The 18,407-nt window shown below is 38.2% G+C and overlaps 1 protein-coding gene across 7 annotated transcripts in view; it reads left to right on the top strand.

Annotated features, from left to right (window-relative positions):
- PPP2R2C (protein phosphatase 2 regulatory subunit Bgamma) overlaps positions 1-18,407 on the top strand; it is a 202,551-nt gene that overhangs the window by 80,161 nt on the left and 103,983 nt on the right. The window contains exon 2 of one of the 7 annotated variants that reach the window (XM_019287161.2): positions 879-965. The exons of 5 other annotated variants lie outside the window; for them this stretch is intronic. In XM_019287161.2, the coding sequence (XP_019142706.1) occupies positions 879-965 (87 nt within the window). Of the gene's footprint in view, positions 1-873; positions 966-18,407 lie in introns of all 7 variants that reach the window. One more of the 7 variants, XM_010401937.2, reaches the window with a different exon arrangement.

Raw genomic sequence — 18,407 nt, 5'->3', positions numbered from 1 at the left:
ATCCACCATGGTTCTCCTGAAAGGTACAGAGATCACTTTTGGAACAAACACACTTGTTTTAGTAGGGCTTTAGAGAGTTGGTTTGGAAATTGTAAAATACTGCATTCATCACCATGCTCAAAAGAATGATTTATTCATGTATTTCAGATAGAATTATTTTTGTCTCTGTCTCTCTAATGCACTACACTTTGGGATATACAAATCATTTGAATGTGTCATACTAAAAACTGGTGGCTGAAAGCTGTTGTCCCTGCTGGAAACCATGAGAACTGTGGAAAGTTTCCTTTTCTCCTTTAAAAGGGAAAAAGGTCTTTGTTAGGCTCGATTCTTGTGGTAACCGTATGTAGATTAATGTGGAAGTCAAATAAAGTTGCTCTATGGAGTGGGTTGGGCAGGACAAGCAAAATAACTGTTCCTCTGTTAGGTAATTCATATAGTAATGGTTTCTGTAACGGAAATGTATAAAGAGTAGAAAACTGCTGTTTTGAAAAGGAGGTAGAAGGGAGAGCTGCTCAGTGGTTATTTGTTCATGTCAGAGTTCAGAGATTGTTTTAAATATGATTTCCTTAATTATTTTATTTAGGCTGTCTTGTTATGTTGGTTCTCAATGACCATATTTCAGCTTGCTAAATAGGTAACTGGCAAGAGCGTCATAGGCTCATGAACCAAAGAATCCAGCTTGCTGCAAACGGAGCTGCACAGAAGATGTGAAAATAATCCAAATACTTCAGTAGGAACTGGGGGTTCTTCACCAAACCCCAAAATGTACTCACTCAAATCAGGCATTTTCAAATTAATTTCTTTTTCCGTCACTTGTAATGTGGAAGGTGCTGTCTGACAGCCCTGGAAATTAAGTCCTCTATTTTTCCACAGGACAGGTATAGCAAGGGCGGCAGCAATGCAAGCTTCCCCACACTGTCCTGCCAATGTTCCTCAGTCCAGTTCTGAAGAAGTCACTTCTGGAGGTGAGTGGGTGGAAGAGTCTCTGTCTGTGCAGAGACTGCTGCAGGGCAGTGGTTCCTGCAGGACAGGCTGTTGGATGGAGGCTGAACCCTTGTCTTGAGTGAGCCACCAGTCTTTAAGATAATCAGTTTATGTATCATAAAGCAGCGCGGGCTGGATTAGTTGAGGTTGCATTATTCTGCTTGACTGCTGTCACATTTTGATATTTCTTTGTGGTTGGATGGCACCTGTATATTTTTTTCTTTTTGCACTGTTTTGTTGTTGAAGACTTTGTCAGTGCTTATGTACACGTCTCTGAAGTGGCATGTGAATAACTGAATGCAGCCTGGTTGTAAATGTGGTACAGAAGAACAGTTACTGGTGGCAGCTATGTGTGCAAGAGGAGCTGTAGGGCACTAGCCCAGGAGGCATGCTTTGAAATGCACCAGAAATTGATAAGAAAGTGTGTGTTGGTTTCCAGTATCTAAATGAACGATTAGGTTTCTTTTGCAAAACCGTATCTTAACCATTTCTCTTTTCATAATCACTATGTAATTTAGATATTAACATCAATTAAGCTGGTAAACTAATGTTCGTTTTTAGATAATTTTACAATTAATGAAATCTGCCTATCTAAAGCTAGACATGCAACATTCTACACTATATGAAAATAAAGAGTATGTATTGCAGTTACAATAGATAGTTGTCATCCAAACCAGAAATATGTGATAAATTGTGTGAGAGGAATTAATGACTGATGCAAGTTTTCAGAACAAAACTAATGAATGCTTACCAGTTTGGAAAATGAATTCTCCTATACATTCCAGGAGTTACTTAAGTACTAGCTACTTGAAATACAGTGAGAAGTGTTCTGTTTTCAGCCAAATTTACATCTCTTGAATACTGAAATAAATCTGAGAAAATGGGAAACCAAGGCTTAGCAAGCCTGTTAGGTCATGGGGAATTACTTTTCTAGTTTCAATTGCTGAGTGAAGGATTTGCAATGACTTGATTGTCATTTGTAGTGTAGGCCCTTAAGTTTGTTTAACTCTGTTTCTATGGCTGTTTGTAAACAGGTATGATAACAAGAGGTCATTGTACAATTCAGTAATTGTATAAACTTAGCGTTGTTCCTGTCTGTTTCCACAAGATCATAAAGTAAGAAGAGTTAATTTTCCTGGTCAAAGTAGACTTCCTGAAGGGATTTCTTAATTTTTTTCTTTGAAGGTTATGAGTCAGAATAGTATTCATTCCATATACAGCTAAAACAGCTCCCAACTTTTAATTTTCTTATTTTTTTTTAAATTTTGTCAGGCAGGGGATATTGACTTCATTCATAATTAAAATTAATGACAAAGTCCTGTTGAGAAGTCATTTGAGACTGGTCCATAAAGTGGAGAACAGTTTTGAGGATCCTTGCCATGACAATACATGGCCTTAGGATATTTACTAGTAAGTCACCTTACTTAATCTTTTTATGGTGCCAATAAATCATGTGGATTTTATTTTTTTTTTTCAGCTCTTTTGAGTGCAGTACAGATTTCTAATCTTTTACTGATGTTGACAAAGCTGTAGAGAGGTCTGGGGTTGGCCTCCCACATACCTGAAGTCCAGAATTTCAGCTCAAACCTCCCTCTCTGCCATGTAAAACTTTGAAGATAATTATATACCTTGTCACAATTAAACCTTTTTTATAATAGACTTTATTTTAAATTCAAGTACAAAAATACATTTTCAGTAAAACACAAAAGAAGGGTCATGGAGCCTGTTTTCTTCACACAGTATTTATTCATACCATATTCATTTTTCTGTCTCTGCATCTTTTTTCTGTGACTACTAATTAATACAGAGTCTGATTTTTTTCTGCATATTTACATTGAGTAGTGGTGATCTAAAGTAGCACACTTGTAAACCAGCATATGGCCCAGAGCATCCCAGAACTCCTTGATCCTGGAGTCTTTCCTTACACAAATCCGTTGTTTCTACTGTGATTGCTTACATGAGAAGAGGCTTTGGCATTACGTTCATAGTTACAGATCCCTGTCTTAAGAGCTTCCACCTTATCAACTTGTCTTTACCTCCAGTTATATCCCAGTGATTGTATAGCCTCTCAGAGCTTCTTCCCAGGGACTGAGAGTAGAGGAAGGTTAAACCAGTCTTTCAAGAGGGTACATAAAGATTTTCCTGAAGATGCAGTAAATTGGTTTGAGGCTTCAGGCTCAGTTTACAATCTCATTTTTTTCACCAACCACTAGATAAGAGAGTTTAAGGGACATAAAATTTTGGATCAAGTGTCAGAGTGTCAGAGACAGAGGTTGCAAACAAGGAATAAGAAACATTTTAGGTTCACATTGAATAATGTGTGGTCTTTGGCATAGTTGGGAAACCCTCAGGCTAAAATGTTGGTCCTTTTTTGACTTTCAGTCTGTGAAGATAATATAGGTGTGTTTATAATAGAACCAGAAGGGACTTTGCCTATTCCCAGTCTTCTGGAGATACATCTTGAAAAGCATTTCCCTAGCAGGTTTGGAGCTAGGGTGGAATTCATTAGTCTGTGTGTGATGATCTGGAAGGAACTGTGTAATGTTAGATTGTTCAAAAGGAAGTGTTTTTTTGAGGCACTTAGACATGCTTTATGTGTCAGCAATGGACTTCTAAAAATAAATTACTGAGATACAGCAGGAGGAAATGCCTTCTAATCAAAATGTTATGCCACTGGCATCTGTAAGTAAAAGGGAGGCTAAAGTACCAAAGTTACCAGAAATGAAACCTCATTGCTCAACTATCAGGCTGTGCGACAGATTTCATAGACTTATAGTTTTCACAGGCTTCTGTCATGTTACTGTTTAGAATTATTGGGATTGTAGGAAGGGATTTGTCACGTGTCTCTTTGGGTTTCATGAAGGACTAAGTTTTTTACCCTCTATTAGTCTTTGGGTTCACAGTTTTAGTCCAGTGGTTTGCCACAAGATACCATTATCAATCTGTATAACAGAGTACATGAAAAATGCTTGGTTTTAAATTTGTTTGGTATTTTACAGCAATACTATGGCATAAGTAAAGGTTTAAGTGTTGCCACACATGGAACTCATTGCAGAACCATTGTTGTGAACTCTTACAGGGCAGGTAATATATTTTTCTGTGCACACATAAAGCCGACCCTACCTAAGTCTTTGGATATTCCAGTGATGCAGGTAGTATGTATTTGTAGCAGACCTGTGCAAGGAAAAAACAAGCAAATAGTCCCCCAAGTCCCACAATAACAATTTCACCCATTTAATTATTTTCTTTTGAGTGCCTAGAAAATTTAGGCCTATTGAAATTGCTTTTGAGAGTGTCACCTTTAATCTTGTAGCAGAGTATTTGAACTCAGATGTTGAAAACAGTTCAACCAAAAAATTGCTGCATACACAGGGATGAGATATGCAGACAGAAAATGAAAAGGTGATAGAGAATGTAAATCCTCTTTCAGGGCCTTATGAGAATGCCATCTGATTATCATAATGATGACACAGGTAACCATCATGCTCTGCATCCCATAAAATCCTGACTCACAAATGAGGTGAGTTTTCACAAAGTCAAACTATCAAATCAACTACAAAACCCCATGGTTTTTGGTTTTGTCATTCTTTGATTCCTAGGAAGACTGATGAGATCTAACAGCTCAAGAGTATTGAGGCTGATGAAATCTAAATTTTCTGTAAGTTTTTTCTACTTTAGTATGCAGCAAATGAAAAATTAGTAAATACTGAGACCCTAGCATCTTGAGATTTTCTGGGGAAAAAGGAAGGTTTGTTTGCACTTAAATACTGTTTGCAGTTTCTTTCTTAAGCTCATCTACTCTGCATTTGGAACTGATAGTGAATTTCTCGTGCACTTTAATGGTTGTTGTGCCAGGAGGCTGTGGATTTTTGTAGGTTTTCTTTTGCTTGATCAAATACTCTAGGCTCTTATAGGGAGATGAAGCAAATTAGGAAATGTGTTCTTTTTAAACAAATAGTTAAGAATATGCTTCAGGAAAAAGAAAGCGTAATTTGTTTTAAAGGACAGATGCATCTTAAAAAGCACTTAAATTTTAATCAATCCCTTAATTTTTATTAATCTGTAATGAAAAAAACCCTAGTGATTAAAATCCCAGAAAACTGATTTGATCTTACAAGCTGAGTTGTTAGCTGGAATTTAGAGGTTTTGCTGTAACAGTCTATCAGATCCTATCTGTGTGTTAAGTGCTGAATGACCTCGTGCCATTTATATTGCTCTGTGGTTTGTCAAAAGAAAAAAAGCTTAATTTGATAATTGAGTAGGAAAGAATAAAAAATGTATTCTGGCTGTTTGTGACCAGGTTGGAAGAGCAGTGTCCTGTTTGTTCTTTAAGATGGAAGCAGTGGAGATAACTTAAGAATTACATTTATTCTGGGTAGCAATTGCCTTTTTTTTTCTTTCTTTCTTTTTTTTTAAATTCTGAGGGGTTTTTTACTAGTGTTTGTACCAACATTGTTGGTCTGTGAGAAGGGAGTCTCTGTGCTAGTTTACTTCATTTTGTAAGAGTGCTGGAGTAAAGACTGCATATTTATGTCAGGTAGAGCACAATGGGACAGTATTCTTTAACCTCCAGAACTATGAAAAACATTCAGAAGAATTGATGTGTAATTGGAAAGGAAGCTTTAATTGTAAATAGGTGTTGGGGTTGCGTTTCTCTTAGGATTTTAGGTTGGTTTTATTTCTTTTGTTTGTACTAAATTGAGGTTTGGCTCCCAAGTTCTGAGTGGTTGGCAATAGTTTGAAGGTCTGATTCGAAGTAATTGATTCAGTGCTGTCTCATGCCCCACTCCTGCCTGGTGGCTGATGGGCTGTGCTGTCCCTGATAGTGCAGAGCATACTGGGACACCTTTGGGGGCTTTGTAGGGTGGGTGCCGCTAGATTAATGCTGATGCTGCTTCTTCCTTCCCTCCCCCTGCTTTCTTCTGCATCTCCCCATAAAATACCCTCTTGGCTAAATGCTTGTGCAGAAGAAAACTGATGTTACGGCCTGTGCACTTTGCCTTTCCTGGTTTTACAGCTCACAGTGCAGTGACTGTGACAAGTGCACTGTGAACCTGCTGCCTTTACCCTTGAACCTCTTAGTAAGTGTATAGGGATTTCTTGTGAGGAGTAATCTGTTGCTGGAGATGGTGCAAGTGTGTGTTTTCTTGTAACTTGGACTGGAATCTGACACAAGTTCTGAGTAGATCTCATGCTGATTTTGAGCTGAACACTTCACAAGGTAAAGGAAGCTGGGAAGCAAATTGAGTTGAGCCTTGCCTGCAAGTAATAAAATTTTTTAATCTGTGGTGCTGATAGAGCACCACATTATTTTCTAATGCCTTCCTAATGATGGTATTTTTCTTCCTAATATCTGTACTCGTTTGCTTATGCTGTTAGCTTGGTAACATAGAGTCTGTGTGCTGAAACTCTTGCTAAGAGATAAGGCTGTGTCACAGAGATCTATTCCACACGTTGATCCTGCCGGTGACTTACCTTCACAGGAAGAAGACCTGAATAAAGAAGATGCTACTGTGTTAATGTTAGATACAGAAAACATCTTCCTTGTTCACAGAATCAGTTTTGTAATATCAATGTGCAAAAGAAAAAGCTGAACCAATGTTTCATGGAATTGGCTGTAGAGCTGCATGAAAATGAGAGTGGAAGAGTGACTGATATCAACAGATCAGCAAAAGCCACTGTAAAACAAAACTAAAGCCTCTCCCATCCTGGAGAGATTTATAAACAATGTCAGCAAGCAGATCTACTTCTCACCTGACTGGGGCTTACTGCTTAGCTTGGAATTTTCCTTGCAGAGCAGGAACTTGTTTTACCTTGTCTACAGTGTGTCACCAGTTACACTGTGCTTCATCTGGACAGCCAAGTATGTCTTTTTCTTTCTTTCTTTCTTTCCATGAGCCAAGTAAACATAAAACCTGAAGATTTGATGATAGGGAAAAACCTCTGTTGCTCACTCTTTTAAAAGATCTGGTACTGTGCTAGAGGCAGAGAGCACTGTGGTATGAAACCAAGCATTTCACTGAAGTCAGTATTACTAATTTCAAGTGTGTTTGTTCCATAGGCTGTGTCTAAGACTCAGTATAATCTAAATGCTAGGTGTCACTTAAAGTGTGTGATGAATAGTGGGATAGCAACAGACATTTGTGGTGGGAAGGAAGAGAAGGCTTTAATAGTAAAGCTGTAGGGTGTGCTCATTTAGGATCACCATGCTCTTTGTCCAATACCATAGAGGGAGAAAATCCTAATCATGCCAAGAGCTGAACAGCTGTTGCCCTTCTATATAAGCTGATGCCTTCAAGGGCGCATTTACAGAAAAATAAAACTGGAAGCATGGAATGGGTACACATAACAGGACAGGCTAAGCCAGTTAATCTCTTAACTTTGCAATATGTATGTATGTACATATATTTAAAGGGTATATATCTATGTATTTGCAGTATATGATTTTTTTTTTCTTTTCTCAAATCAGAATAAGGTTTTGCATTTAATTTTAGATGTTTTCTCTTTGATCTGCGTCTTTAAATCTGATTGAGGGAAACAGAATGTTCTCTTATTGGAACATAAGCGGCTATGCATTTCCTGTTTTGAATGCTTTGGGATTATTATGTGTTTTTATAGTAATAGGTTAAATAAATAGACCTGTATCAGCAATTTTGAGGATATGAGCTTATTGTGCAAACATTTTTTGTGTATATTTGATGTGTCCCCCTGCCTTTCCAATAAGCCTTTTGAGATGTATCTTTTCAGTATAGTTATCCTGCAGTGCTTGATAATGTTGACCATGGTCCTGTGACCATAACCGTAATATTCTGAACATAAAAGATAAATTCTTTTTCCTGTTCAGTTTTCTTCTCCTCTTTCTATGTAACCTCTTTGTCTCTCCTTGTGGAGTGCTTCTATACTGAGGATTCCACAGAAGAAAAAACTGGCATACTGACATCTTAAATATTGCTTGTGGTAGCTTCTACTGTTTGAAGTTTTTGAGAATTGGGAAGGACTTGGCAGTACCTGAGTGTGCACATGAATGATTCCCCCCCTGCCCCCCACTGTTCTGGCTGGCAGATGGTCCTTGAAGGACTTTTGCTAGCAAGTGCAAGTCAGAATAGCCTCTAGGAGTGACTGATACCAGGCAGCCTCTCTCTCTTGCTGAGCTCAACAGAACAAGCCTGCTAGTGAACCTGAGCTATCATTTTCAGTGATACCATTTCTGAGATATCATTTTTTGTGTCAGAGATCACAGTAGCAGCAGAGCAGAGTGCTTAGCTTTCCATGAGAGTTTTCAAACACAACCAAATATGAAATTAAATGTTTGTTACAAAATAAATGCCTGGGAGAGTGAGTTTCCAGTCTTACTGCTGCAATAACAGAAGTACCTTTTAAAATATAAGCTTTAATATAAATTTTTTGTCTAAAACATTTCCTTCTGAAGAAAGCACAATTAAGACATTTTTGCAGGTTGGGATGATCTTCAGGTTGCCAGTAAATGTTGCTCTGTAGCACTACTCTCACTGCCATAATAGTTCTGTATAGAACTGTTGTGGTTTCACCCCCTCTGGCAGCCAAGCCCCAGGCAGCTGCTCGCTCACTCCCCCACAGGCAGGATCAGGGAAAGAATTGGAAGGGTGAAAGCTGGAAAACTCATGGGTTGAGATAAAGACAGTTTAATAGGGAGAGCAAAAGCCACGCACACAAGCAAAGCAAAACAAAGAATTAATTCACTGCTTCCCATGGGCAGGCAGGTGTTCAGCCATCTCCTGGAGAGCAGGGCCCATCACATGTAACAGTGACTTGGGAAGACAAACATCATCATTCCAAATGTCCGCCCCCCTTCCTCTTTTTTCCCCCACTTCGTGTACTGAGCATGATGTCACATGGTCTGGAATATCCCTTTGGTCACTTTGGGTCACCTGTCCTGGCTGTGTCTCCTCCCAACTTCCCATGCACCCCCCATTTCCTTGTCAGAGAGGCCATACCAGAAGCAGAAGAGACCCTGGCTCCGTGTAAGCCCTGCTCAGCAATAATAGAAACATCTCTGTATTATCAACCCTGTGTTCAGCACAAATCCAAAAGATAGCCTTATACTAGCTACTGTGAAGAAAATTACCCCAACCAGAATGAGCACATTAACCCAGTTTCTTTTTGTGTAAAATAGCTGAACCTCATTTTGCAGATGAGGATTCCTCTTTTGTATTAATTCTTTTTAGACTCATATTTCTCATTCCTTTTTAGTTGTTCCAAATCCTCCCCTGAACTCTTTTTCTCTGCCTGACCTCTAACACTGTGGATTAAAAAAAAAAGAACTCCAGATGGTTCACTTCATAGAATGAGGGCACCTTTATTTGTAAGGCATTTACATGAGTTAAAAATCCAACAAAGAAGATAAACTATCTTAATCAGTGGTCCTTAAAAATTATGTCTGCAGTTTCAGACAACCATGATTGTAGTGTGACATTGGATAAGTAACTCCCAGACTTCTCACAGGCTATCAGAGCTAACTGAGCTAACCAAGCCTGATGATACTCTGTCTTACATTGGTATGTATCCCATACCTTCTGGTCTCTATATTTACTATAATTACTGCAGTAGCAGGTGGTTTTCTGCAGCTTTGCAGAAGTGGGGTTTGGTATCTGGTCATCAGTGAGTGGTTACAGAATAGAGCAGAGGTTGGTCCTGTGTGCCTCTCATGGACCAAAGCAGGTATCTTTTAGCAATCTTGTGATGGATATCTTTCAAATTTCGGAATTCCAGTCTGGATTCTGGGACTTCCACTCTGTGCCACAAGGCTTGGAAGAAATGCTGGAGGTAAATAAGAGATTATTTTACAGAAGTGCCGGTGAAAATACTACTCTTACTTGCATTTGATGTGGTTGTGGTAATAATTGCAAAGATATCAGAACTGATGGGTGACTAAATTTTTTTCAGGTTGAAAAAGGTAGAAAGAAGATACCAAAATGACAATACAATATGAAAAACCCTAACCTCAAGAATAAAGATTTCCATGGCCTTTGATAATGCAGAGACTTAATTGAATGTGTTGTTCAACTCTTCCCTAAACCAGAATCAGATGCATATCATTCCTGTCATTTAAACTGTGATAGCCCTGATTCACTAGGCACAGCTGGTTCTGTAAACACACAGGGAGGTGGTTTCTGCCCAGAGGAATGTAGTGTTAAGTATGAGACAAGAAAGAGACAGTGTGAGGGTGTATTAAAACAGGGGGAACATGAGGTCATGGTGACTGGTCAGCACAAGAAGCAGCTGTAATAGGAACCTTGCTGCCAAGTGTCTTTGTTTTATGATAATCCATTTGTTGCAGTGCCCTGAGGAATATGGTTTGTTTTAGCTGAACTCCGGAGTTGAATGTAGACTGAGCTGATTGTCTAGTCCCTGAAAACATTCTTCACATTCAATATATTTTCACATTGCCCTTTGTAATTATTTTCTGCAAATAACGATGCAATAATAATAATTACCTCTATAACGACTGAGAAACTGTACTTATACTCAGTTGTGTAACAGTGCCCTTGAATACCCTGGCACTCCAGTGATTACTCAAAAAACTTAAGATAAGCCAGAGAACTTTGCTGGTTACCAGTGAGTTATGAAAGACATTTCAGCAAAATACATAGAAATGCACCTGAGGGTTCCTCAAAAATCTGCAACATAAATATGCAGAAAGAGAAAACTCATGGCAGTCATTTTCTTTGGAGAAACCTAAAGGACTTCACATGGGTGACAGTCCTAACCATTTTAATCTTAGTGTAGGTAGATTTGACATGAATGTTTTAATGTTTATTTAAAAGATATGCACAGTAAAATTTATCACTGTATTGTGTAGTTTGAATGTAATGCAGTAAATCTGTAAACCTTGTCCTGGGGATGTGACATGCTTTAAGTGCTCTCTGTCCACAAATGGCCCTTCGGTGAAGTAAAGGACTGATGGTGCAGGGGTCAGGACAGAGCAAAGTGCTCTCCAAAGTGGCTTTTCTGCAAAGATGTTATTTTCTTGTCTACCAGATTCCAGACAGACTCAGTCTCTCTCTCTCTCTCTCTCTCTCTCTCTCTGATGGAATTCTAAGCCGTAATTGATTCATAATCTATCCTCAGAGATTTTTTTATGACTCTCTCAGTTATTCCTAGATAGACCGGATTTGAATTGAGTTCAGCTGGTCTCAGCAACAGATGTCAGGTATCACTAAATAATGAGGGGTCATGTAGGAGAAAGCCAAAGATTACTCTTTCTGTAATCTTGACCAAATGAATCTTTTACTCGCTGCATGTTTTTCAGATAGTTTTGTATTTTTACTGTTGGTGAAATACTGGGATATACATAATGTATGAATATTGCTGTGGAATTGAGTAAAGTTACACTGGAAATGTGTATTTTTCCAGTTTATTTTAATTCATTTTTCACCCACTATCAAATTTAAAAATAAGAGAATTATAAGTAGTGCCATAAATCAATAAGTCGTGAACTGCAGAGCAAGTCATTTTTATAAGAGGGCAAGCCCCTGTGTTTATAATAAATCAAGTTCATTATCTTTTGAGCTTCCTGATTAAAGTAATTAGTCATTTATGCTGATACAAAGCCATCAGTGAATACTTTGCTTTGTTTCACAAATATTAAATCTTAACTTGTTTTGTAAGGGTCATTGGTTATAAACAGCTACAGATTGTAACGTAAATTTGTTGTTTGTTAGCGGGGAAGTAGTTTCTGCCAATGCAAATTAATACACCAAGCAACTCTCTCCTGCAGTTAGAACAAACTGCCTTTAAGACTGTAACATGGAGACTAATTTAAAATGCCCGACAGGACATAGCAGGTGGAGCTGGGTAGGGAGTTGGTAGTGACTGCTGCACAGTGCTGTGGGTCTCAGTTTGGTGAGGGACTGCAGGCTGTGCAGCTGGTGGCCACCCAGGAAGGCTGTGTGGGCTTCCCCACTTCTGCAGTGGCCATGCTGAGAGCTTCCTGTTCCCACAAACCACTGTGGAGATCTCTGTTAGTTAGTGTCATATTCAAAATATTTGGGAATTTGAGACCTGCATGTGCTTTTATATCTGCAGAATGCTGCTGTTACCTGAGAGGCTTCCGTTTGAAATGAGAGTGTATCACTCCAGCTAGGTATTAAAAAGTCACTGCCAAGCTAAAATTCCTGCTTTTGAGAAAAGCATGCACGAGATTGTACTTCCTCCTGCTCTTTAGCTGTTGGTAAGAGTAGTTTCTTCTGGGGTAGGGGCAAACACAGCTTATTTTTCAGTATGAAAACCATTGTGTTCCATTGGAAAGTTTCTCTATTTCCCGGCATCAGTTCTGACCAATAAATACTTGGCATCATACTTGTAAGAGTTGCCCTTAGAGTGGAATAAATCCATACATTGAGGACAGAAGTTCAGAAGTCTCCTGAGAAGTTTTGTGGATGTTAATTAGGTGTGCCTATGCTCGTAGGTAGAACGAAGTAGGATGAGCCTGATAATTTCAGTGTAAGTCTAGCTTTTCTTCTGCATATCAAGCGTTGCAGGATCTGTGAAAATGTAAGATAAGAAAGGACCTAATGGTCTACCTTGACTGCAACTTTATTTAAAGAAAACAGTCTTCTTTCTGCTTTGGTTTCTTTGTACAATTCCAATTCAAGGGTAATTGTGAGCCTCCAAATTCTTTCTTTTTGTATTAGATTACATCCTTTAGGGTTAAAATAAAGGAAACCTTTCCAGCAGTTACTTTGGCCACCTGCTGTGCAAACTAATAATGCCATGCTAATCTCAAAAGGAGTGTCAGTCACAGTTACATTTGAATTTCAGTGTTTCAGGAAGGAGACAATCAAGAGAGGGAAATTAGCTGAACTAGCACTATGTTGTACTGCTTGATTTTAAAATCTACAGTCAGTCAAATACATGAAGAATGGAAGGTGTGTTTTTAAGGAGGAACAGGTTTGTTTACAGGATTTATTTTGGAATTTTAGTGGTGAGACATTACTATAGGTTCTTTTTTCTTTTAGCTTGTACTCCAGTGAGAAATAATACCATATGGGATGAGGATTTGAGAGATTCAGCTTATAAAAGAGGGTAATTGTGACTAAGTGCAGGTTAACACATGAGCTCTGGCATGTGTTTTCCTGTTGTTAGTGATGAAATGCTGCACAGTGTTCACAAGGAAGCTTAAATGTGCTTTAGAGAAAGAGTTTGCATATGCTAGGACAAAGAAAATAGATATTTTTCAGAGATTTCTAAGCATTATAGCATTTTCCACACTAAAAAAAAGGTGGGCTACAAGAAGTCCTCTAAAAGGATGAACACTGTAATTTGAAAAGAAAATAGGTACTTGTGACTGTTCACCTGGATATTAATGCAGGCAATTACCTGGTCCTGCCTTTCAAACATTATTATGTTAGAGCAAGAAAAAAGCTTATATTGTATTTTATATGACCTTTCTAATACTATATATACACATATAGATTTGTGTTATTTGTCTCTGATTCACCAAATGTTTCTTACGTGTGGCTCAAGGCATTTATTTATTGCAAGGCTTCAAGCTGTGGTAAGCAAGGTCATAGATTAAGAATTGATTTCCACAGTTGCTCTAGCATACAAACTAAATTTCTCTTGGTTGGTTATAAAAACCACAGCTGGGCATAAATTCAGCTTTTCAACATTGTCTTGAAAATTAATGTTAAAGCAAATGAGAAAATACTCTGTATGTATTACATGCTTCATTTAGACCTTCAGCTAAAACTTAAGGAAAGCAAATGGGTTAAAAAATGGGTTTTGTGCTGCAGACTACTAAATAAAACTAAGCTAGTAATGAAGATGATGATTTTTTTTATTTCACTTGTGCTTTCTTTTTATGATTTTCTTTTTTTAGTTCAGATTTCCTGTACAGTTTCCATCAAATCCTATTTTGATCAATACCTTGATTAGTCCTTTTTTTTACTATATGCTTCTAGAGTCATTGCTAATTGCAATAGGAATGTGGGTTTCAAAATAAATACAGCTTCTGTTCTTTGGAAACAGACAGTCCTACTAGAAATAGAAAAATTCTGCTGTTTTGTTAGCATTGTCTCTAATGTGAAACACTTATCTTTTTAAACTGAAGACTGTATTTAGATTGAGCTGAAAATTTACTTTATTGAGGAGATATGTTCTGAGGGTGTTTTTATGATGTTCTTTGTGGGTTGTCATGTTGGGTTTTGCTTTTAAGGTGTGCTTTGTGTTGGTAACAGTATTAGAGCTTAACTGTATGCAGAAATCAATTTGTGTAAATGTCAAATTCACTCTTTCATTAATCCTTGCAGCAATACACAGATTCCTACTGACTGTGTACTAAAGCTCAAGTTGGAGAAATTGGCTTCTTAGACACATCTTTAAAGAAAATATTTCTGATATAATATCCTGCCCTCTGTTATTGAATTAGTATGCCTAGAACAGAAACCATAGTAGGCAGTGTATGTTTCCAGATCACTATCAACATCAGCAGGTGGCTTTAAAAAAATACTAGCTTGGCCTCTACTGCTTCTGCACATGTCATAGCTACTGTTTCTGCTATTAGCAAAGGAACCAGATTGCAAGATTATTTTTCTAAGATAATAGAGAATATTGTGTTAGCTTGATGGAAATTCTTGTTTTGCAGTGCACAGTCCACACTGTACCTTATGGCACTGGCCCACGATGGAGTACTGTGTCAAAGGTTTTGTGCTAGTCTGTTCTGCTAAAACAATGGCTGAATTGCCAACCCTTTTGCACATTAGTGCATGAAATAACTTTCTCACAGTGGTCACGATATGTGTATAAAGAAAAGCACTTGGAAAGTCAAGTGCTTTGTGATGGGAGGAGTAAAGCAGTTTGGTGAATAAAACAGGTATTTGAAACGTAAACTTTATTATGGAAAACGTGTGGAAATGAAGTACCTCAGAAATCACCCCTCTTGCCAATTCAGATGGATATTTTGGAGGAATGAAGTTGTGAAATTCATCTGTTGGTAATGATTTTTATCCCCTCCCCAAACTGCATTTTGTGGGATTAGAATACACAGATCTCTTTTCATGGCTGCTCCCGGAAAACCAGTTAGCACTTGACCGTATTTTGCAAAATTTTGAGTGGCAGCTTATTTTAACGTATTGAGAAGTGAGGATTTTGTCAGTGTTTAAAATGCCTATGTCTATAAAAAACTTCCTTTTGACTTCATTGAGATTTCTATATGGAGATACCTCAAAAAAAAATGCAGCTTTGTGGTGAAATAGGGTGAATCTATTCATCTCAGGCTGTCTCTGAATAATAAAGTCTCACTGAAAGCCTTGTTAGGAAGGAATTACGATTATCAAGTCTGGTAGTGAGGAAGGCTTGTTGTTAGTGTATTACTGCAGGACAACTCAAGCATGGTCATGCCTGACTGAATACAAGATTTATGCCCATTTCTAAAATGTTGGTTTCTTTTTTTGAAAAACACCGAAATATGTATGAAGAATTTTGGACTGATTCATTAACTTTGAATAAATTCCTACAACAAATGAGTGAAAAGAAGAGAAAGCAAAAATAACTAGCTTAGCAGCACTCCTTATGTGAGGTTGGCTGCCTGCAGAGACACAGGACTGAGAGATCACTGATAATTCATTGTCGATCCATTTGATGGTAAACTTTGAGAAACAGTATCTTTTCAGAAGCAGATATGGCACCACCCTCCAAGATTTATGGGCAGGAGTTGACAGTGTACACCTGAGAAAGGTCTGTCTAGCTGCAGCCTAGTTTGGGCTTATGTAGGAATCAATTGTGAAAAATTTTGTTTGAAAAAGTGCACCCACAACTTGTATTTGAGACTGCTGGGGTCTTTGAGTTAGCAGAGCAGTGTGCTAGGTGACTTAGGCACCCAAAGATGATCAGAGGGCTGAAGCACCTCTTCTGTGAGGAAAGGCTGAGAAAATTGAGGTTGTTCAGCCTGGAAAAAGAAGGCTCTGGGGTGACCTCATTGTGCCCTTCCAGTACCTGAAGGGGCTGCAAGGGAGCTGGAGAGGGACTTCTAGCAGGGGTATATATTGACAGGACAAGGGGGAATGGCCTTAAAATGAAAGAGGGAAGGTTTAAATTGAATATGAGGAAGAAATTATTCTCTGTGGGGGTGGTGAAACACTAAAATAGGTTGCCCCTAGAAGTTGTGGTTGCCTCATCCCTTTGAAGCATTCGAAGACAGGGATAAGGGCCTGAGTAACCTAGTCTAGTGGAAGGTGTCCCTGGCCGTGGTAAGTGGTTGGAACTAAATGATCTTCTTCAAGATCCCTTCAGTCCATACTATTCAGAGATTCTGTGATTCTGTGAGTTGAAGTCTTCCCTTTGCATTTTAATTTTGGCATGTTTGTTATCTCAGCACTTGATATGAAATCTAGAAAACTGCGGTCTCTCTGACTTTAATTGGAGAATTAAACTTGTCAAGTTCCCTGAAGGTTTAAAGTGTGCAAATATGAATATTCTTATCATGCTTGGATTTTTGTAACACAGTTTGTGCTTCTTCATACGCTGTTATCAAAATGTACATATACTCCAGTGGTATTGTTACATTACATTAGTGGGGATTAATGCTGCAAAACCCTATATCCGCAGCCAGAGGGTGAACCACATAATTTCAGAAAGATCAAGGGACTGCAGTCATTTACATGTGATTGGGTTTTCTTGGATGCATATGCAATTTCTCTGCACCCTCCTGTACAGCACTTGGAGCCGGGCTCTGGTCTGAAGAAGGCGACTAATGACAGCAATTATCTATTGGTCTTCCGTCTGCACATCTGCTTGGGAACATAACTCCTTGGCTTGGGTTAAAACAGCAGTGAGGCTTTTTTAACCACTCTGAGAGAAAAAATATAAATAATGCAAGTAGTTATGCATTCCCAACTTTATCCCTTCACTACCCACTGCCTTGCTCTGACAAGGATGGTTCTGAGAAATACACTCAGGCAGAAGTTGTGAACAACTGGTCTTGCTGAGACTCTTCCTGAGCCTCCTTCTGTGTCGTGTTCCCTCAACACCAGAAATATCTTTGCTAAGACTTCCCTAAGACTTAAGTAAACATATTCATTGGGTTTTTTTCCCTCTCATGATAGCATTTTCATCAAGGACCAGAAGACAGCACCAAATGATGGTTGGGTCACATGGCTTTATTCTCTGTTTTGATGGTCGAAAATGAGACATATGATTGTCTCATTATGTATGATGTTAGTAGGGAGAAGGACTTGAAATGATCAAGATGATCAAGAAGCTTCCAAACAGTGAAACTATGTGACCAAAGGAGTCCTATAATGTAGGTTTCAAATGCTCTGTAATTTAAAAGTATCAAGCTTGTTTCTACATTCTGTTTTAAAACAACTTTACTCCTTCTTCTCTGCTCTTCTTCTTCGGAATTTTTTCTTTGTGGAAGGACTGACTTGAAACATTTCAGGTTTTTCTCTCTGTTGTGTATGGGGTAAACATACAGCCAAGCATGAAACAGTTATTTACTAAGAATTCCACCTTTGTGGTTACTCCATTGCTGTGATTACATTTGAGCAGCTCTAGATTTCAGTACTGTTGCTTTCAGTTTTTAATTAAAAGTTTTCTTAGCCACAGACCAGAACAACAGGGGGTTTTGTATCTACTAACAGTGCCTCCCCCCACCCCCCAAAGGTTCAGCTGTGAGTGAAATGCTATTAAAAGCAATATTGGTACAGACGCCAAGTGGAAAGAGACAGCAAGCATGTAATAAAGAACAGTTGTTTCACAATGAAATGTAAATAAAATAATTATTTTAAAACAGGTTTTCTTCTGTTTATCTTCTTTTAATCTCAATTTTCCGTAAGAATAATAATAGTAATTTTCAAACTAGGCAGTGGAGACTTTGATTCCACTTACTGTCTTAGTAATCTTGCACTGAAATGCTTGTATTTTTCAGTGCTGGTACTTAATTTTAGTAATCAACCCCTGTGCATTGACTGTCTTGTAGGTGTACTTTCTACACGTACAGGTTTTGATAAAGGCTTGCAGACTTCATTTAGTTAATCAGGATAAGACAAAAATGAGACACTTGATGGATTTTTCATAAGGACACACATTTTTGTTTACAGATAAGTGAACACATTAGGTTGTGCAACAGCTGTGTCTAAGTAGATGTAGAAGTAGGCATTTATGCTGGGCACAAATTTTTTTCTCCACATATGCAGGCATAAGGCCCAGGTAAAAATGTAATGCTTAGTTTCTAGACAGTGCACAATGTCCTTTGGTCAGTTACTTTATACAAACGTGTTTCTTTGTTACTGTGCAGGAGGACTCTAGCATTCATCATAAAAACCCAGATGTCAGCAGAATAAGGTGACCTTTCCAAAAGCAAACTTACAAGAAAAGTTCTTACATTTGAAGGGCTGCGATTGACTTTCTAAAATTATGGTTAATTGTTCATCTGACCCATTTGT

Source organism: Corvus cornix, chromosome 4 (assembly GCF_000738735.6).
Source record: "Corvus cornix cornix isolate S_Up_H32 chromosome 4, ASM73873v5, whole genome shotgun sequence".
NCBI classification, from domain to species: domain Eukaryota; kingdom Metazoa; phylum Chordata; class Aves; order Passeriformes; family Corvidae; genus Corvus; species Corvus cornix.
The sequence above is the reverse complement of the archived record's forward strand: the minus strand, read 5'-3'. Positions and strand labels throughout refer to the sequence as shown.